Raw genomic sequence first — 20,259 nt, 5'->3', positions numbered from 1 at the left:
AAATGCCATAGATGAGTTCTTAATCAGTAGGAAAACTTATGAAAACACAGTTAAAAGTCCAAAATGTATGCCCTCCAATACATTTTCCAAAGCCATCCAATGGGCCGGATCAGAGTCTTTGCCAGCCCGATTTTAGTCCACGGGCCTTATGTTTGACATCCCTTCTCTATGTGGATGACCAATTTATATTCTTCTTGCAGGTCGAGGACCAAAACAGTTCACGATAGGATCTCTTTAGCAGGGATCAACCAGCTGCCCAGCGTACCACAGATTGCCAAGGTAAGATAGAGCTCACAGGTACACCAGGTTTAAAGGCAGACAGTCTCCATGCACATATAGCAACATCAAAACATAATGGCACATATTCAGGGAGGTATGGTGAACACCTGAGCGTGAGGGAGAAGGAAAGACTTTCGTAATCACATGTATTATTTCAGAATAGCACTTCTCACAAGTAATAACTGGACAAAAATTGCATTAAAGAAGTCAAGGTAACAGGAAAAAATGTTGAAGTGGAATTGTTCCCTTCCTGTTATATTTCTTTTTGCTCTCTGACATGTGACTGATTATTATTATCTCTAAGACATTTTCTGGTACATTGGATTAGTGCTCCTTTACAGTGATCCTTCTTCTCTATGTTTTTTCATCTGTTAGGTCTTTTGTGATGATGCCACAGGGCTGAAGTTCAACCCCGTCCTGTACCCACGGGTGAGTTCATCCTCAGTTCCTGCACTGCAACCATCATCACACCCAGTGTGACCTGAGCTCCTCCGTCCAAGGCAAATATTCATTCAAGCTGAAACGAGGTAGCTTTACCAGTCCCTTACGTCTCCTGAGACACAAAGGGGGGCAGTATAGCTGAAAGGACATTTAATTATAGCTGCCACAACTTTACACCAACGTTCATAAATAACTTTTCATGAATTTTCATATCTATAAATATTTGATGGCTTTTATTTAAAGCCCGTGGCTTTTGTAGACATTTGAGCTTTAATTATTTTTTGCCAGCATCACCTGCCTGTCCCTACACATTGGATTTCATTAACTTTTCAACCTCCTAAAATTTTATCCACAAAAACACGTCCTTCTTGTCACATTTTACCCCCTACTTCCTGCCTCTCTAACATCTGCCCTGCGCAGTAAGCATATTAGTCAAGAAACGATTGATGATACCGCAACTCTCTAAAATGAATTTGATGGATCTGTTCCTCCTCCTCCTCCTCCTCCTCCTGTGAGCCTGATGGAGGAGTGTGATGGAGCATGCTTTCAGCCTGTGCCTCAGGGAAGGAAAAAAACCATCTGTGTCTCCGTATGCAAGAGACAGCAACAGGATCACTGCCCTCGCTGGGGGCCGCTATACAGTTTGTTGCATGACAGCCTTACATAACATGGACCCAATAAAACCGGCCCTGGAGACGTGTTATAGAGAAGGAAAACACTTCTTTTTTTAAAAGTGTACAACTTATAATCATAGGAAGAAAGTACGACTTTTCCTCTGTTTTGTTTACGTACAGGGATCCCAGTTAATAGTGGCTTACGATGAACATGAGGTGAACAACACGTTCAAATTCGGAGTCATCTACCAGAAGTTTGGACAGGTGAGCTATTTTAATTATCTTCCGCTTACTTTACATGTACCCTTTTATCTCATCTATCTTTCTCTTGTCTGTCCTTCACTTTATGTGCACGTATGTGTTTTCCTCCTCAGACATCAGAAGAGGAGCTATTTGGAAACAATGAGGAGACGCCAGCTTTCAAGGAGTTTCTCAGTATCTTAGGAGACACGGTTGAACTGCAAGATTTTAAAGGGTGAGGGTAGTAAAATGCAGTTCACTGGCATAAAACTTGTAGAATAATGTGAGAGAAAGTGGCAGGAAGAAAGGATTCAGTCAAATTTAAATGCAAAGAAACGAGTGAGTCTAAAAGAAGGAACCTTGGGCTTATTACAGTGAAGAACATGGCGAGCTTTAATTACTGTAACCTTGGAGCAATTTGTCCTGCTGTTTCGGACTCAGCATGCAACGTGGGTAAACTGCTTAGTGCAACAGATTTGTGCAAAGAAAGTGCCACATGGACAGGTAATCAGAGCTTTGTTTATTGTAAGGTAGGGGGGTGGGGGGTGCCGCAAGCTTTCTCCTATAGGGTTACACTTGTTGCTTTTACATAAGGAGACTATAAATTGTAGCTGACACATCACATTTGAATGACACTGGAGCCAGTTAGGCTTAAAATGTGATGACGGGATGTGTAAAATGCATGAAACAGAACCTTGTAAGTGAAGGCTGGAGGCTGCACAGAGAACATGAGCGCTCTGATCCTGTGACAGGTTCCGTGGTGGGCTGGACGTGTCCCATGGACAGACGGGGTCTGAATCTGTCTACACCGTCTTCAGACAGAGGGAGATTATGTTCCACGTGTCAACTAAGCTTCCCTTCACCGAGGGTGATGTTCAGCAGGTACCACGGCTTAATTCTGTCTTTATTATTGTTATACTGAATGCATGTGTGGATTTAGCTGCCAAATGGGGCACTTGAGCCCAGAAATATCAATATTAAATTGCTTTTATTCAAAGGCACTGAATTCAGATTTGATCCCTTGTTGGAAGAATGGTTGAGTTAAATGCACTAGATCATCTCACAGCTATTAAAGAGGACTTTAAATTGAGCACATTCTTGCTTTTATGCCTCTGGTGCTGATGGTGTATCTGAGATTCAGGTGTTGGTGTTGTTCCTGGATCATCATATGATTAATGTTGATCCAGGTTTACTATTGCAAGTGATCAATCACATAGTTATTATGTTTTAGTCCTGCGACACAGAAAAGAACCTGCGGATGTCCACTCAGGAAAAAATCCAACAAAGGGAGCGTTTCGAGCCATCGTTGGGTTGGGGGTTAGGATTCAATCGTGGTTAGGGTTAAAGGATCATCTGGTGCTGATCTGAAGTTAATACTTGAACAAAGTTGACCTTTCTTGTGTCATCTATATCTTTCAGCTGGTTTCAAAAACTAAATAAAATGTTCTTTGGCTTCTTATGAAAAAACAAAGAAAAAAATAAAGGCGGATCAGTTACAAAACTTTTAAAATCCATTCATAAAAGGAGTAAAAGAGCGACTAGGTGGCCTAAAATGCTGTAGGCGTGCATTAAATCACTTATTAGCAAATCGTCACCCCAGTATAGTATATACCATATAATAGCTTAAATGCTACAGAGACTTTTGCTTTTAGTGTCTGCAGTGAGCTCTCAGTTTTGTGCTGAATCTCATTTTTCTGCAAACATGTTCTATTCTAAAGTTTTCAGTGTACAGGAAGTAGAAGGGAAAAAAATATGAGTAGCCAAAGATGAACAGCTTCATCAACGAGTGACCTTCAGTGTTCTTCAGACTCTGACAGCAGCATCCGCACTAAATTACAGTGGGGGCATGACTTGGGTACACACATAACTGCATGTATTCTAAGACACATGTCAAATCTTGTCTGGCACTTGGTGGACGAGGTGTGAAAATAGCAGATGCACAACCAAAATCTGCACACAGTGTTAAACCACTGACCTTTCTGGCCTTTCTATCATGCAAATGTATTATTTTAATGAACTCTAAACAATAAAATCTCCCCTCTGTTTCAGAGGAGAATTTTCATGAAGACTTTATGGACTTGCTATCAATGTAGCACGCTCCTCTTATTCTAATCCAGCACTGAGATAAGGCTGATGGGCCTTGCACTGGCAGTTATTAAATCTTGTGTTAATATCTTTTCTTTTTAAACCTTCATTGTAGTCTTAAAGTGCTCGGTGACAATGAGCTTTGCCATCCTAATAAAAAACTAAATTGCTCTTATATAAGCCATCGCTGAGGGTTTGATGTGAAGTCTCTAAAATCCTCCCGAGAACCATATGACCCCTTCTTGAATTCAGGGGCTCATGCAGTGTAGAACTAGAAGCCATATCCCGAGCTCTTATTTTGAAAGTGTTCAAAAATAAACACATAGCAAAAACTGGTGACCCGAGGTAATTATTTCCTCCTCAGCTCCAAAGAAAAAGGCACATAGGAAACGACATTGTCGCCGCAGTCTTCCAAGAAGAGCCCACACCGTTTGTTCCGGACATGATCGCCTCCAACTTCCTGCACGCCTACGTCCTGGTGCAGGCAGAGAACCCCTGCACAGAGCACACGACATACAAGGTACAAACAGGAAAATACTTCCTCTCCTTCCGTGTGTGCTGTAGTGGGCCGGTGGCCACAGTAACATGTGGCTGTTACTTGTTTTATGCTGACAGGTGTCTGTTACGGCGAGGGAAGATGTACCTTCATTTGGACCTCCCCTTCCAAACCCAGCCATCTTCAAGAAGGTGAGCGGCAGATGTGATCTCAGTATGAAAAGAAGCGCCACCAAGGCAGCTCGCTGTCTGGGCAGTATTTACTTTTAAGGGAATAATATTATATTTTCTATATATTGACTTTGTTTTCTTTGTTTTTTAAGAGGTTTGAGTGCAGTAAAAATCAGATAAGGGTCACAGGGCAGTAGATAATGGATAATAGGTACGATTTGCAAATAACTTGTCATAATGAATTAGAGCTTATTATATTATATATAATATTATACTACAGTATATTTCTAACTAAGCATGTCATTTGTTTTCACTTGAGACAAAGGGAAATGTGAGGTCAGAGGTCAAATGTGGCCACATTATATTTAAAAAATGATATTTAGAATTCCCCATATACTAGAATCATTTACCAAATGTTGCTAATACAAACAAAGGATGTATTTTGCAAATATAAGCACAGTTTTAAAGGTAAAAGTCATTTTATGAATGTTTGGCCTTATTTGACCATAAAGAAGAGGTCAAACGGTACTTTCTATATCATTGCAGGACACACAAAAAATAGTTTTAAGGCTTTTTGTCATTTTTTGGTCAATAAATCATTGTAGACCTTGGTGGACTTCAAGGTCTCTACACCCCCAGTTTTTATCAGAGTTCCTTGAAAACCTTTTGAGCTGTTTACAGACAGAATAACACACACACACGCAAACACTACCAAAAACACACCAGGCAGAGTCAACTTTTTGACCTTGACTCCAATGACTTGTGCTGACGAAAAGCTAAAGTTCACTGAAATGAACTGATATCCTTCGCTGGCAGCCAGTCACTCAATATGAAGAAGAAGAGTAGTGCTTTTGGCAGGAAATGATACGCTGACCTGCAGCACGGATTGCCTTTCAGTAAAAGGTATCTGCAGCATGTGAAAATACACTTTTTAGATTTCCAGCAGAGAGTTGGTTAGGAGATTGATGCCAATCTTAAAGTAGGTAAGAAGCTGTAGACTTCCTGTTCATGGAGAAAATGTCCAAAGGTTATATAATAAGAAAATACAGTCACAGGTATTCAGTATCTCTACAAAGTTATTGCTTAGTGAAGGATGAAAGATTTATTTCAGGATTATGTCACAAAAGCAAAAGTCCAATGCAGAAAAAAATTAGAGACACTGGTTTCAGCATTCAGTCGATAATAAAGCTGCTCACTGCAGAATAAGAGGATGAAAAGGGGGAATTTGAGGCAGATGGGATTTTTAAATCATTTACGCTCATGATCACCACAGCACAATGAGCTGAGGCACTGTTGTCTGTATATCGTTAAGGTCACCTTTTCCTTTCCTCATTGTCACCCTCCCCATTCCTTGTTGCTCATCAACTTCCCTCCTCGCCTCTGTCGCTCTCTAGGGCCCAGAGTTTCGAGACTTCCTGCTGACAAAGCTGATCAATGCTGAAAACGCCTGCTACAAATCTGACAAATTCGCCAAACTGGAGGTGACACACGCGCGCACAGCTACACCAAAACACCGCAGCATGCCTTCGTTCCGCTCTGCCGATTCATCCCTAATCATTTTCCCGATGCGTTCCTGCTTGTGTGTGTGTGTGTGTGTGTGTGAACCGATTTCAGGGGCGAACACGAGCCGCGCTGCTGGACAATCTCCACGACGAGCTGCACAGACAGAGTCAAAGCGCGCTTGGTCTGGGCCAGGTCGGAGAGGAGGACAAGCTTGAGAACGGGGGACACGGAGGCCTGCTGGAGTCCTTCAAGGTGAACATGAGCCTAGACAAAAAGTACATCGTTCAATCCTTTCTCAGCTCTGTGACATTTATTTAATCACCGTCATTACAGCACAAGAGTGCCAGGTTTGCTCGCTGTAGGTCAGCGAAATGTCACAGGTCTGCAAGATGACTTGAGGCGTTAAACCATTGTTATCACAGACGCTCCTGGATTTCTCAGTGCTCGAGAATTTTGACCTTATACTCACAGTGTGTGTGTGTGTGTGTGTATTCAGTGTGAGCATGTGAACATGCAAAACGCTGCGGCGCTAAATCTGTATGAGACTGTGCCTTTCTCTTTATGAATTTCTCCTCTGCTTCCTCTCACCAGCCACCTAAATCTCTCTAGCCCATCACACCGCCATTGCACGTGCTCACTGAAGGCTGGAGTGTCTTTAAAAGGACCGTCTTGAATGTGTGTCTCTGTTTGTCGCCACGAAAATGTGTAACCAATGTAATCATTTGATTCTATCGCTCTTCGCAGGCGTTGTGGACGGCGGCTTTGCAGTTTGTGCAGTCGGTCCCAGGGGGCGCTCTTATTGTTGCTGTCGTGGCGGTTGCTGTGTATTACCTTTCTGTGTCACTGTAAATGCACGTGGGGGAATTATATGATGATAAATAAAGACGATCTCATATGATGTTGTTTGTGTGTGTGTGAATTTGAGCTGGTCATAGCTGAGGCAGATAGCAAAGGTGGGAAAAGTATCGACATTTGATTTGAATGTTACCGACCGGAAGTTATCATAAACTCCTTTTACATCAATGAACCAATGATATAAATAATGAGTGTAACACAGTTACAGTACTCTTTCTTCTCTAACTCACTTTCTCTTCTTCTTGGACAACTGCGCCCCCTTGTGGTCACCTTCTTGACACTGCCTCCCCCCAACTTCATTATTTCACACAGTTTCCATTACTTGCTTCTACTCCTTAACCTCCTCCTCTCCCTCATCATGAGCTCATCTCTCTTTTCTCCTGCTTCTCCAGAGAGCCATGCGGGTCAGAAGCCACTCCATGGAGACTATGGTAGGGTCTCACCGTCACAGAAGCCCCGGTGTAGGAGGTGGTGTTCCAGCCAGCCTCAGTGGTGGAGGTCTGCCGCAGAGCACCAGCGAATGCACAAAGAGCACCTTCACTGTGAGTTCACTTCAGCAAGATGTGACTTGAGCTAAAAGCTTTGGTTCTTGTTCATTTACTCATCCATATTTAATGTTGGAGGATTTTTGGGGAACATTTTTAAAGTGCTGCAATACTAAGAGAAGCCAAATTCTTTATTCTGTTATCCGCAGCCTCCTGTACTGTCAGCCAAGTCTCCCCTGAAGAGCCCTGTGAAACGGCGCTCGGGTCTCTTCCCCCGTCTCCACTCCAGCACAGAAACTTCTTCAGACAAACACACGCGTGGGTAGGTTAAAGGTCCCTGCATTCAGAAGTTATTACTGTTACAGTCTTTTTAAACAGCTACCTTTTGACTTACGGATTTGCTTTTTGTATGCAGCGACCAAAAGTTTGCAGAGAGCTGCCTGCTGTCCCAGGACGTGAAATCAGAGACATCATCCAATCCGAGCTCACCTGAGATCTGTCCCAACAAAGAAAGGTGAGACCCAAGCTGATTTTATCTAAAGAATACTTTAACAATACTGCTTAATGTTTGCTTTTTCACGTCAGTATAAATTTTACTCACGGTTGCTCCTCAACAGGCCGTTTGTCAAGCTGAAGGAGTGCGGCGGCGGCAGGCAGAACATTTCTCGTTCTTCTTCCAGCACCAGCAGCTTCAGCAGCACCACGGGAGAAACAGAAGCTCTGGAAGAACTGGAGACGGTGAGCCCAAACTTTTATTCATTCATTTGAAAAGAAGGAACGAACGAAAGAAAATGTGTTGTGCTGTTGAGAGTTACATTTTTAAAGTATAAGAACATTGAAGAGATGGTGCAGAAAGCTGCATCTGGTCTGAAGGAAAAATCGCACAAACTTGGAAGAGTTGGTCGGATTTGTGCAAGATGCATTAGGTGGCAATGGACAAATACAAACATACAGATGGTTACACCCTCGTGCAGCAAAGAGGATGCATGTTGAAGCACAAGACACAATAAGACAGCTGATCAAGTTGTTTTGCTAAGTCATCTACACAAGGCAGAGGAAGAATAGCAGCCTACGACATCATCTCAAAATAGTATTTCAAGTTTAATCTCGAAATTTTGACTTATTTTTTTTTCTTAATGTGGCCCTAATATTCTGTCGTATCTGTACGGAGTCAGAACCAAAGGTTTGAAGTTGTTGGTGGTGTCAGTGTCGTGGATGAAATAGTCTATAATTACTAAGAACTGCTTCGTAGTAAGCGCATGTCAATTATGATGATTGCAGCTCTACTTGATCGCCTTGTATCAGATAAAACCGCTTCAAGGTGTTATTTTATGTTACCTGAGAAATGCTGTGAGATTGTTCCTCAGTGTTTGGCAGGAGATCAGCTTGCACAGATGATCCCTACGCAGTAGAAACTCTCAGAGAGAGATAGAGACACGGCTTAAATGCCAGAGAAAACTGTTAAAGTAATCGTTAAGTGCCTGATGCAGCAGTAAAGTACACCAGCGGGCATCACAAGGGAGAATCTGATAGGCTGGATGGGAAGAAAAACGCAGTCTTTATTAGCTAATAGAGAGACTTGAAGCAGCAGATTAAAACTATTTGTAAAGTTTGTAGGGCTCAGTTCTTGTTTTTTTGTTATTTTACTTTTTTAAGTCCATTAGTTTTTACAACCTTTGGAACTATGTGAATTAGCATTTGTAGAGTCTTTATGCTACATTTAGCTCGTTAGCTAGCATACTAGCTAGCTAGCACACACACACACACGCACACATACATATACACTCAACAAAAATATAAACGCAACACCTTTGTTTTTGCTCCCATTCCCCATGGGATGGACATAGAGACTTAAAATTCATTCCAGATACACAATATAACCATCCCTCCCAAACAGTGGTCACAAATCAGTCCAAATGTGTGGTAGTGGGCACATCTGCTATATTGAGATAATCCATCCCACCTCACAGGTGTGCCACATCAGGATGCTGATCTGACATCATGAGTAGTGCACAGGTGTACCTCAGACTGCCCACAACAAAAGGCCACCCTGGAATGTGCAGTTTTGTCTCACAGCAAAATGCCACAGACGCCACAAGCAATGAGGGAGCGTGCAATTGGCATGCTGACAGCAGGAATGTCAACCAGATCTGTCGCCCGTGCATTGAATGTTCATTTCTCAACCATAAGCCGTCTCCACAGGCGTTTCAGAGAATATGGCAGCACATCCAACCGGCCTCACAACCGCAGACCTCGTGTAACCACACCAGCCCAGGACCTCCACATCCAGCAGGTTCACCTCCAAGATCGTCTGAGACCAGCCGCCCAGACAGCTGCTGGAACAATTGGTTTGCACAACCAAACAATTTCTGCACAAACTGTCAGAAACCGTCTCAGGGACGCTCAACTGCATGCCCGTCGTCCTCATCGGGGTCTTGACCTGACTCCAGCTCGTCGCCGTAACAGACTTGTGTGGGCAAATGCTCACATTCGATGGCGTCTGGCACGTTGGAGAGGTGTGCGCTTCACGGATGAATCATGGTTCACATTGTTCAGGGCAGATGGCAGCTGAGAATGTCCCAGTTCTTGCATGGCCAGCATACTCACCGGACATGTCACTCATTGAGCATGTTCGGGATGTGCTTGACCGGCGTATACGACAGCGTGTACCAGTTCCCACGAATATCCAACAACCTCGCACAGCCATTGAAGTGGAGTGGACCAACATTCCACAGGCCACAATTGACAATCTGATAGACTCCATGCGACGATGTGTTGCACTGCATGAGGCAAATGGTGGTCACACCAGATACTGACCGGTTCTGGGACCCCAGACCCCCAATAGCGCAAAAAACTGCACATTCCAGGGTGGCCTTTTGTTGTGGGCAGTCTGAGGTACACCTGTGCACTACTCATGATGTCAGATCAGCATCCTGATGTGGCACACCTGTGAGGTGGGATGGATTATCTCAATATGGCAGATGTGCCCACTACCACACATTTGGACTGATTTGTGACCACTGTTTGGGAGGGATGGTTATATTGTGTATCTGGAATGAATTTTAGGTCTCTACGTCCATCCCATGGGGAATGGGAGCAGTAACAAAGGTGTTGCGTTTATATTTTTGTTGAGTGTATATATATATATAGATATATATATTAGAGATGGACCGATCCGATATTACGTATCGGTATCGGTCCGATACTGACCTAAATTACTGGATCGGATATCGGAGAAAAATAAAAAATGTAATCCGATCCATTAAATATCACGAAAGCACCTCACAAAACTTGCAACACGCCGTAACTCACCTCAGAACGTTAGCACGTCGGAGCAGTATGCATCACGTGATAGAGCGGCTGTGGCATGCGGGACCTGTCGGTGGTCTGGATAGCATTTGGAGCTTCGCTAGCAACCCGGCATTTCATCTCCGACAAAGTTATCCCCGAGAGAAGTAAAGCAAGTGTGTAAGTCCATCTCTGAATGTTTGTAAAGCATTCCTGTGTTAAGCTTAACAAACGACTGCCTCTTCTTGCTGCTACTTCAATCATGAAACTGCTTAACGATCAGCTGATCGGCTTTTCTGTCGGGAGTACGTCTCTCTTGTTTGCTTTTGGCCCACTTTGCACCAGAAAGAGGAAACCAGCGGTTGAACAACAGCAGCATGTTTAAGCTTGATAAGCTGTTGTTAGAATTTATTTAATATTACTTTCTACACCAGGATCTTTTTCTACGTAGCTGACGGCTGGTAACTGTGCAGGGGCGGATCTAGCAAAGTTTAGCCAGGGGGGCCGATAGGGCATTAACAGGGAAAAGGGGGCACAAAGACACACTTTTCTTTCTTATTCTCATTTAAAATGTCTAGCTTTTAATAAATAATTATCTGACACCCAAAGTTTTAATTTGATGCAAAATGAATAGAAGTCCATTACTGTATATAGTAACTATTAAGTCTAATATATATATATATATATATACCCTAGTAAGCTATAGTACTTTTTCCTTTGTGAAGGTACCATCTGTGCAGTCTGCAATTTTGTTGAAGAAAGATGTTGAATCTATTTAATATTTCTTGAAAAATAATTGATTTCTGTGCATTTTTTTTTCCACACTGCATCAAATTAAGGTTGATTACGTCGATTAAGCATCATGAGGTGGAGCGTGAGGGGTGGTTCCCCATTTTTTATTTATTTATTTATTTTTGTTGTTGCTGGGAGTTGGAACCCTATTAGTTAGGTTGCTTAATATATATGCTAAGTACTCTTTAAAATACCAGAATAGGGAGGATGGTGTAGGTTTAAGTTTATTAGATTGATCAGTATTGCTGAACTATGAAATATTTTTTTTGGATACAGGTATAACAGAATAGCTTTAGTGTAGTTGTTGTTTTAAACTTGAGTATGAACTTATACAAAATGCAGCAAGATATTTAAAAAACAGTTTTGTTGATTAAAAAACACCATATCGGATTCATATCGGTATCGGCAGATATCCAAATTTATGATATCGGTATCGGTATCGGACATAAAAAAGTGGTATCGTGCCATCTCTAATATATATAGATATAGATATATATAGATATATAGATATAGATATAGATATATATAGATATAGATATATATAGATATATAGATATAGATATATATAGATATAGATATATATATATTTCAAAACCTTTACCCCTAAAAAACTTCTAGGAGAGCTATTATGCTAATCTACTTTGAAAGCGCTCTGAGTGCTCAGATAGAATAGAAAAGCGCTATATAAGAACAAGTCCATTTACCATGTTAACCTATGCACTGTCTCTCTAAAGCATTTTTTTCTGCTTTGGTGTGTTTATGATGTCTGCGAGAGTCGTGCTCACCTCAGTTTGTGTTTTTCTTGCGTCTGTGTGGGTTCTCTCCAACTACTCCACCCAAAAGCGTGTAGCTACTGGGGTTAGGTTGATGATTCTAAACTGACTGAAGGTGTGAATTGTTGTCTGTGTTAGCTAGCAAAACTATTTTTAACTATGAAGAATGCAGATTGACTCTAGTAGAATGTGGGAATCAAAATATTGAGTTAGAAATAAACTTAAGACACTACATCACCTATTTTAATCTAACCCATTTTATGATCATTTCTCCCTCCAAGCCAGCTCTACCCAACTCCTTGCAATGTTTCCCACTTTGCTGAGGGCCAAGTTAAATTCAACTTCAGCAAAATTCTGCTCCCTCGTTTCAGAGAACCTCTTTTAGCCCCCCACCCCCGTACGTCTGTGTCCATATTTAACTTTCGTCCTCCCGCTTTCTCTCCTTCCCTCAGGCCAGCCATCCACCCATAGCTTCTTCCTCTGCCTTCAGCCCCGCACTCAACATAGAAAGCCAAGGGTCCTGCACCCCTGTCATCATGTGCCGCAGTCCAACAGGTAAGCCTAAATTCACGACGCATTTGTGGACTAGCTTTTAGTCCAGTTTGAACAGAATGATACGCCAGAGGTGGATGAGTTCATTTTCTAATGAGCATTTCCTTTGTTTCCTTTCCGTCTCCTCCCTTTTTTTCCTTCCACAGATGGAAAAACTAAGACTTCACCGAGGTCAAACTTGAAGTTCCGCTTTGACAAAATGAGCCACTCATCCACGACTGTAAGTCTGATACTTGAACACTGCCTTGTTAAGGTTTTTCAGTAGGATATTTCCAACTTTTTGAGACAGAAGCTCCATAAAACTTTTAAAGAGAGAAAGTTCGACATTGAAATTAAGATAATTATGGCAGAACGCTGGCAGCGATGCCAAAAAGTCCCCTGGTGTGTGTGTGTCTGTCTGTTTTTTAACACTTTGTCTATCTTATAGACATCTCATTATCTCTGGAACTCTGTAATGTGACTGAAACACTCAAGCTGATGTTGGGTAATAAACCCGGACTGAAAGACGTGTGCTGAACGCTCTCTCCTCTTTTGTTTTTTTTTGTTCCCTCTTTTCTCTTTCAGTCTGAGTAGCTTTGAGTGGAACGGAAAAACCCCAACCTTGCACAATGAAGGGACAGCGCCTGCTGACAGAGCTGCAAAAAAATAAAACAACGACAACAAAATAAAAAAGTCACAACAACAACCACAAAATCACTGTAGAACTACTTCCCAATGCCAAGGATAACCTGAGAAGGTTACCGAGTCCCCCGCACACTAGAATCTAACTGAAACTACTGTGAGTATATAGGGAGGAGAAGCAGCTGACATTTTGGCTTTTGTTTCTAACCAGTCTTTAGCTACAGATTAGTCGATGCTCGCTGCACCGTTGCTCATCCACCTTTCATGAGGGTCTTTGGCGTGGCTGTGATACTGTGAGTTCAAGCCGAGCTCGGCTTTTTTTCCTCAAGCGTCTTGTTTGATAGAGAGAAACACGATGACCTCCTAGAAGAATTGTGACACGAGTTTATGGCCGAACTGTTAACCTTTATCTCACTGACTGTTGAGTGCCCAGTGGAGGAAGAAAAAAAGAAATCATTAGCCATCAGGATGTATTTGCCTTCGCCCTTGAACAGACGAAAACTGCGCACAGAAGACTCGCAGTAGCAAGACCTCGGAGGCGCCGCGGCTTGGAGTCTTCTCCACTGTGCTCTCTGAGCTTGTTCTTTGCATAATGTAAATGCTTTTTTCAGAGAACAAGTTTTGATTTCGCCGAGGCTTTTTGCAATCCCGCTAGCTGCTGCATTGTGTCTACTGCACTATAAACGTGACGTGTCTCCTCCTAGGACAGCATTTCTGTATCCGTAGGGGCAACTTCATAGACTTGAACTCAAGAGCAGGGTGGGGGGCGGGGTGGGGAGGGGCACTGCCAACACATTTTGCCACAAGCTTCTTTTAGCCAAAGCTGCGCCTTACAATCTATCACACACATAGAAAAAGCCCTTTTCGCCGCTGACACGTTCTTTCTCAGCCTCCGTCTCGTCTCTGTGCGTCTCACTATGTGAGAGGACGGGGATCTGGTTACAGCACAGTTGTGGGTAGCCGAGCTACACCCACATTTGCTCAAAATAGATGTTGCACTCAGTGAAAACATTTCACCTTCTGATACCTCCCATTGAAACTCGCTAGCTCGGTGTATCGGCGTGTACGTACGGCAGCTCTTTAGGACATCTCCAGGGTTTTTCCCAGGATGTGAGCTGATGAGGATGACTTGAAAAATATGAAGTTCAGGTTATAACGAACCACCTATGAAGTTACAAAAAACACTTTGAATGTAAACTATGAGCCTTTAAAAAAAGGACTTAGCTGTTGCAAAAATATAAGTAAAAACTGCAAAGTTGGTGCTCGCAGGCACAGAAGGACCACGGGTCTAATCTTCAACTGACATTAGCCTGGAAAAGAAGCATAAAAACACACACATTCGCTTCCAGTGTGACCAAAAACAATCAAGCTGGTGTGTGTTAATGTCGGTGTAATCTTACTGTGTAGGGAACAGTTCCTGTAGTTTAGGCTGGCCTAAGAGTGTAAAAGGTTTAATAGCTAGTTTCACCCAAATTACAAACGCCCTCTGTGATTTACATGTAGGTCACCTTTTAACTTGCCAGGAAGCTGTTCTAACTTGAGTAGTACCTTTCTAATTTATCAAGACTAGAGGCAGGCGTGTTGCCAAACACACGCTGCCCTCGGTCGGTGATTACCTCGAGTAAGGGAAGCAGGGATAGAAATCCTCTGGGGAAGTTCAGATGTCATATAGTTTGTAGCAGGTGTCGCCTAAAAAAAAAAAGCCCTGCAGCCTTTCCTTTGTTAATACGCTTAAGTTATTAAACTTTTTTTGCATCGATGTCATGTAAAAATTGTTACTGCAGAGTACGCTAATTAATGGTGAAATGATTAAAGGAAATGTATTAAGTTAAAAGATGTCTAAACATGTATATGTATATTTGGTTATGTAATGTGCCATTGAGAATTTATTCTAAAATAAAATGTTGTATTTTGTGTCATATTTGTGTTGTTTCAGGTTTTCTGTTGTTTTGTGTTTTTTTAATGCAATCTCTCCACACGGGTGCTTTTCTTGTCTATACTTTAATGTGTAATATATTTGAACATGTGAGGGAAGTTTGTTTCACATTTTGTTGAAACTGCAGCGCCATCACATTATTCTGACAGCAGTTAATGTGGTCACATTTTTAACAATACAAACCAGAAGATCTGTGAAATCGTCTCACAGAGCAGAGTCTGCTTACTGTAGCGCCTCAGGGTGGTACAGCTGGGCGATGCAGTATCTCCTTATTATATGTAACATTACATGAAAGTGATCCTTTTTTAAAGTGGCTCTTTTTCTGGTTCCTACCTAAAGTAGTCCCATACAGTCCTGTGGAAAAGTAAGTCCACACTGTTATTAAATAGCTTCCAAAATAAACTTTAGCAGCTGTTTTTAGTCTCTTACATCCTTTTGGATGAATTGTGGCCCACTCTTCTTTACAATGTTTCTTCAGTTCATTGAGGTTTGTTTATGCACAGCTCTCTTAAGATCCCGTCGCAGCATATCAGTCGGGTTGAGGTCTGGACTTTGACCAGGTCGTTGCAACACATCAATTTTTCTCTTTCTCAGCTGTTCTGTTGTAGATTTGCTGCTTTGCTTGGAATTATTGTCCTGCTGCATGACCCAGGTGCAGCACAACTTTAGCTGTCATATTGATGTCCTCACATTTGACTCTACAATATTTTGGTATTCAGGAGAGTTAACGATTGACTTACTGACTCCAAGGTTCCCAGGTCCTGTATCTGCAAAACAAGCCAAAAACATCACCCCTCCACCACCGTGCTTGAGCTAGTATGAGGTGTTTGTGCTGATATGCTGTGTTTGGTCTTTCCTAAACATGGTGCGGTACATTACAGCCAAACAGCTGCACTTTGGTCTCATCTGTCCAAAGAACATTGTTCCAGAAGTCCTCAGATTTATTCAGATGCAATTTCATAAACCTAAGTCGTGCTGCTATGTTCTTTTTAGAGAGAATACGTTTTCTTGTCTTAAAACATCCAAAAAAGCCATGCTCATCTGTTTTTGTTCATTTTTATCCACATCTAACCCAACCCGCTGATTCTGTTATGTAGATCTTCCCGGCAGCAGCAATTGCTTCTTTAAGAACATTGCTGATGTCTTCCCTCCTTGGCAAAGTGTTCACACACACCTGAATGCTCCAGATCTCCAAACTGCCCAAACCTCGGCTCTCATCGAGGCGTTCACACCTGGTCATCAGTTTATCAGATGCATTTGATCAACTGCACCTGGCTGCTACTTACTCTTTTAATTCCTATGGAAGCAGCAAAGGTCTTAGTTTTTCATAGGACTGCACAGAGTCCCGAGAAAACCTTACAGGACTATACATGTGTTTTGGTTTTTTAGAAGGAAGCTGCATCTATGGTGAGAGGCTCCTGCTCAGTATGACAGTATGGTAGGAGATAATAAGCACAGGCGTTTCCCTCTCTCCTCCTGTCCTGTGTTACTAGCTAGCTGCTGGCTTGTTTCGGTCAGGTGATGTGGCTGGCGGTTGTAATTTGGCAGGAAGAGTAGTTCCTACATGAAACTGCTCAGTACAGGGAGATTCATCTGTAACTAGCACCTCACACCCTCCCCCCACAAAAAAGTCTAGATGGAAAAATAGCAAATATGGGCCAGAGGGAAAAACTTGTGTTTGATTCTGTGGTAAACTGTCACTTTAAAGACTTCACGAAATGCAGAGTATCAAGCTTGTATCAAAGATGCAGTTTGCATCAAAACAAAAACAAAAAAACACGAGAAGTGGCAGCTACCACGTTCAGTGTTTCGTAAAGACATATATATGAAAGGATATAACTTTATGATTTAATTCATAAAAATAATGCATAACTCCATTAGTGGTTGTCAAATCTCAGGGATGAGTAGACAGTTGCAGAATGGGCAGGCTGTCTCGTGGCTCCCTGCTGCTTCAGTGCACCTTCTGAAATCACTGCATACATCACCTGTAGCATTGTGAAAAGTAAGGGGGGGGGGGCACAGTTTAGGAGATGCAAGCCTGTCAGTGAGTTCCCAATGTTCAGGGACTGTATTGAAACAGTACGTTCACTTACTTCTGGCTTCCTCTTGACTTTAGGTGGAACTGCAAAAAACAAAAAAAAGAAGAAAAGACAGCATGGTAAAAATTGCCGTTCTGAGTATTGCCTCATAACAGGTTAACAAAAGGAAACACACAGGATATACCTTTGGGAGGGGGTGTTTTGCATTTCTGTGGTACCGGGCATCGAGGTGGAGGTTGTGGAGCCGAGATGGTTTGTTGGGCTGCATATGGAACTTCATATATGACCTCTGCCCTGGGAAGTGGCTGTGGTTTGACCTCTGAGCTCAGACAGCGAGCCAATTCCAGGATGATGGGAAGGCAGAGTAATGCACAAGCACAGATCAAAACCCTGTGCAGGAGTTTCCTTGGAGAGGGACCTGTGACGAGAGCTATATGATGAGGAGGATACATGACAAGCAGTAAGACCTGCTGGCCAAAATGCAGATGCACTGTGATGCACTTCATTATATGTCATTCTCTGTACCTGCAGTAATGTTCACGTGCGTGCGATGTCCATTTTCATTTATACCTATATCCCAAACAACCATGCATCCATAGGAACCTTCATCCGACTGGTTGACACTCTGGATGTTTAAGAATAGCTTTGTCTGACTGGCTGAAATTGTCTTGTTGGTCAAATGGTGTCTCTCGCTTTCCTTCACAGGCTTCCTAACATCATATGTTGAATTTTCCCACATCCAGGCACCGGTCCAGTTGTTTCCACAGTGCTGAACTACACAGGACAATGACAAGATGCCCCCTTCTGGCACATAATACATCTCGCGTTTTGCCAAAATACTAAGCTGGCATTCTTCAGCACAGAGACCTAAAAGAAGGAATTTAGATTTAAGTCACTGTAGCGGAACATGAATGTGTAGCCAAGGAAACTCGTGCAGTTTGGTGCTCCTTTGTCCCAATCTGGTTAGATTATAACCACTAAAACACATTAATAATCAGCGAACATAAACACACACGCACATGTTTTTGTTTAACTTGGTACATCTGCTAATTTCCATATGCAGTGAAACACACGTCATTCAGAATAAAATACGCATATGGCGGCCACATTTAAAAGGCACGGAGCTTAACAAACATGTCAAAGAACTAGACGCACGCAGTGCGCTTTGGCATGACCGTGATTACCACAGCTTTTAAGGCAAACACATGGCAAATGGCATCTTATTATAGAATACTGAAGATGGAGAGTTCACACGAGTGCTTTAACAAAACAACCCCCCCAGAAGAAAACAACAAAAAAAACAAAACTTAAGGCAAGAAGAGAGACTTTCTTTTATGTAATGAGAACTTTGGTCAGAGTTTCAAAAGGAGATCACTTACCAGAATGGAAGACATAGACGAAGCTGATGACACCGAGGAGATAGGTATACATGTCTGACTGTAAAGATGTGTCTAACGGTGTTTTTGTCTGCCGTTCATCACTTCCCCTAAGAGAGTTTGTGCTTACATTTTACGGCTGATTCTTAAATGCTGCCACACTTTCTGGAAATCAGAGTGGGCTCACGGTATTTCACTTTCTTTTACTCAGTAATTATGTTGTATTTCCTTTCTCCTGCTGTTGTTCCAATCCGGTCAGAGATGAAGGAAGTGAACACTTACCCACACATGCAGGCACAAGCACACACACGCAAAACTGAAATACGGGAAGCAGTGATCTCATGAACAGGAATATAAAATTTCCTGCAGGAAAGGGGCTGGCTTCAGAGAACTATAACATGAAGAGACAAAAGAGAACAGAAACCAGCAAATCCTTCTCCTTCTCATTTCTGTGCAGGTCTTGATTAACATTTTAGTCCAGAGACCTTGATTAAGGCATAGATGGCTGATTATGTGGTTATTTGGAGTTTACAGATCTCTGACAGCTGAAGCTGAATAGCTCACTAGCTCGGTGGTTTTCAAACTTTGGCATCTCCCACTTCAGAAGCCAAACAAGCACTACTCCTACTAGAAATAAATAATTAAAAAAGAAAACATTGAATATTTTACAGAAATTAACGGTTTGGGTAGCGTATAATTGATGTATATGATAGAAAGGGGTTAATAGTGTAAGACAAGCTTGCAGAAATAACTTTTCCACAAATACACTATATTCTGTCACCACGGGTGGGCTTCACAGGTGGCACCAAATATTAGGAACGACCCACTTGCATTGGCTGCATAGTTTACCGCTGTTACTATGGCGAAAGTGCTTGTGTTCTCTTTATTTCAGAAAATAGCCTGGGGAAAGTTTTTTACGATTACGTTTCTGTTGTACTATTAACGCGCAGGTAGGGATTTTCCACTCGGAGTACAACTGCAAGCCCATTCTCAGCGTACAACAAATCTTCAAAGTAAACGCTTTGGTTACCTTTGAAGGGAATATACTCGCATGTAAGCGATTAAAGCACATACAGTCCCCATTTCCTGCTAAGTCCTATGTGACGCTTGTGTCGCTAAAAAAGTGCTGCACGTGATCTTATTTTGAAAACCGGACGTTTCGTATGCGGTAAATCTTTCAGTTTTAACTTTTGGGAGCGCTTGTTTATCTTCCGCAGTGCTGTGCAGGAAATACAGAGGAAGTGAGAAGGATGCTTCCTTTTGGAAAGAAACTAAAAAAAAAAAAAAAACTACAGACGCCAGTAGTGAGCGTTATTACTTTAGTTTAATTTTGCCTGCATTTATAGCTGAGGTTATTATTCATGCGATTTAGCTGAGAAACCCACAGAGGCTGAAAATGCTGGCTAAAGTTGAGTATATCTAATGTTGTCCCTTTCTCTGTAACATGATTTGCATACATGGGCAAAAAGTGTTCACACTGAACAATTACTCCTTTGTAAGCTACTAGAAGGAAATGTTGACTAATTAGGAAAACAGTGTAAAAATATTTGTTTTATTTCCTTACTTTGTTACAGATAACAGCTTTTTAATTTTAAGCTAAATTTTGAGTAGAACTACACTAAACTAAGTTAGATTTTATATTCTTGAATAAATAAAGAGTAAAATGCGTGCAGTAGAGATGTAAATGTGAGCAGGGAAAGGGACTGTGCCCTTA

The 20,259-nt window shown here is 42.0% G+C and overlaps 2 protein-coding genes across 15 annotated transcripts in view; one reads left to right on the top strand and one right to left on the bottom strand.

Moving 5' to 3' along the window:
- Positions 1 to 13,647, top strand: part of rap1gap2a (RAP1 GTPase activating protein 2a) — a 105,199-nt gene extending 91,552 nt beyond the window's left edge. For all 13 annotated transcript variants that reach the window (XM_085245287.1, XM_085245293.1, XM_085245284.1 and 10 more), the window contains 16 exons: positions 201 to 279; positions 655 to 708; positions 1,515 to 1,598; positions 1,709 to 1,809; positions 2,327 to 2,456; positions 4,024 to 4,179; positions 4,275 to 4,346; positions 5,720 to 5,806; positions 5,940 to 6,080; positions 7,076 to 7,225; positions 7,378 to 7,490; positions 7,584 to 7,682; positions 7,786 to 7,906; positions 12,474 to 12,576; positions 12,720 to 12,793; positions 13,138 to 13,647. In XM_085245287.1, the coding sequence (XP_085101413.1) occupies positions 201 to 279; positions 655 to 708; positions 1,515 to 1,598; positions 1,709 to 1,809; positions 2,327 to 2,456; positions 4,024 to 4,179; positions 4,275 to 4,346; positions 5,720 to 5,806; positions 5,940 to 6,080; positions 7,076 to 7,225; positions 7,378 to 7,490; positions 7,584 to 7,682; positions 7,786 to 7,906; positions 12,474 to 12,576; positions 12,720 to 12,793; positions 13,138 to 13,146 (1,573 nt within the window). In that variant the 3' untranslated portion in view covers positions 13,147 to 13,647. The remainder of the gene's footprint in view (positions 1 to 200; positions 280 to 654; positions 709 to 1,514; positions 1,599 to 1,708; positions 1,810 to 2,326; positions 2,457 to 4,023; positions 4,180 to 4,274; positions 4,347 to 5,719; positions 5,807 to 5,939; positions 6,081 to 7,075; positions 7,226 to 7,377; positions 7,491 to 7,583; positions 7,683 to 7,785; positions 7,907 to 12,473; positions 12,577 to 12,719; positions 12,794 to 13,137) is intronic.
- Positions 13,648 to 16,964: 3,317 nt separating this feature from the next.
- On the bottom strand, positions 16,965 to 19,292 carry LOC146559378 (uncharacterized). 2 transcript variants are annotated; one of them, XM_085245296.1, is made up of 5 exons: positions 18,549 to 19,292; positions 17,695 to 18,036; positions 17,354 to 17,599; positions 17,224 to 17,252; positions 16,965 to 17,115 (listed from the first exon to the last, which is right to left on the bottom strand). In XM_085245296.1, exons 1-5 carry the CDS (start codon positions 18,598 to 18,600, stop codon positions 17,008 to 17,010), a joined length of 777 nt encoding a protein of 258 aa, XP_085101422.1. In that variant the 5' UTR covers positions 18,601 to 19,292; the 3' UTR covers positions 16,965 to 17,007. The 2 variants fall into 2 exon arrangements, with proteins under 2 accessions (XP_085101422.1, XP_085101423.1); XM_085245297.1 differs by having other exon boundaries at positions 17,354 to 17,587; positions 18,549 to 19,282.
- Between the last annotated feature and the right edge of the window lie 967 nt (positions 19,293 to 20,259).

The sequence above is a fragment of the Mchenga conophoros genome, linkage group LG14 (genome assembly GCF_057382185.1).
Source record: "Mchenga conophoros isolate Kocher_MC1m ecotype Shallow Benthic linkage group LG14, M_conophoros_male_GT1.1, whole genome shotgun sequence".
Taxonomy (NCBI): Eukaryota; Metazoa; Chordata; class Actinopteri; order Cichliformes; family Cichlidae; genus Mchenga; species Mchenga conophoros.
The sequence above is the reverse complement of the archived record's forward strand: the minus strand, read 5'-3'. Positions and strand labels throughout refer to the sequence as shown.

Coding starts and splice junctions, on each gene's coding strand:
- LOC146559378 (XM_085245296.1), bottom strand. CDS start 18,600: ATGTATACCTATCTCCTCGGTGTCATCAGCTTCGTCTATGTCTTCCAT. Junction 18,037..18,548: donor CGTCTATGTCTTCCATTCTG/GTAAGTGATCTC, acceptor TCCTTCTTTTAG/GTCTCTGTGCTGAAGAATGC. Junction 17,116..17,223: donor AAGTCAAGAGGAAGCCAGAA/GTAAGTGAACGT, acceptor ACAATGCTACAG/GTGATGTATGCAGTGATTTC.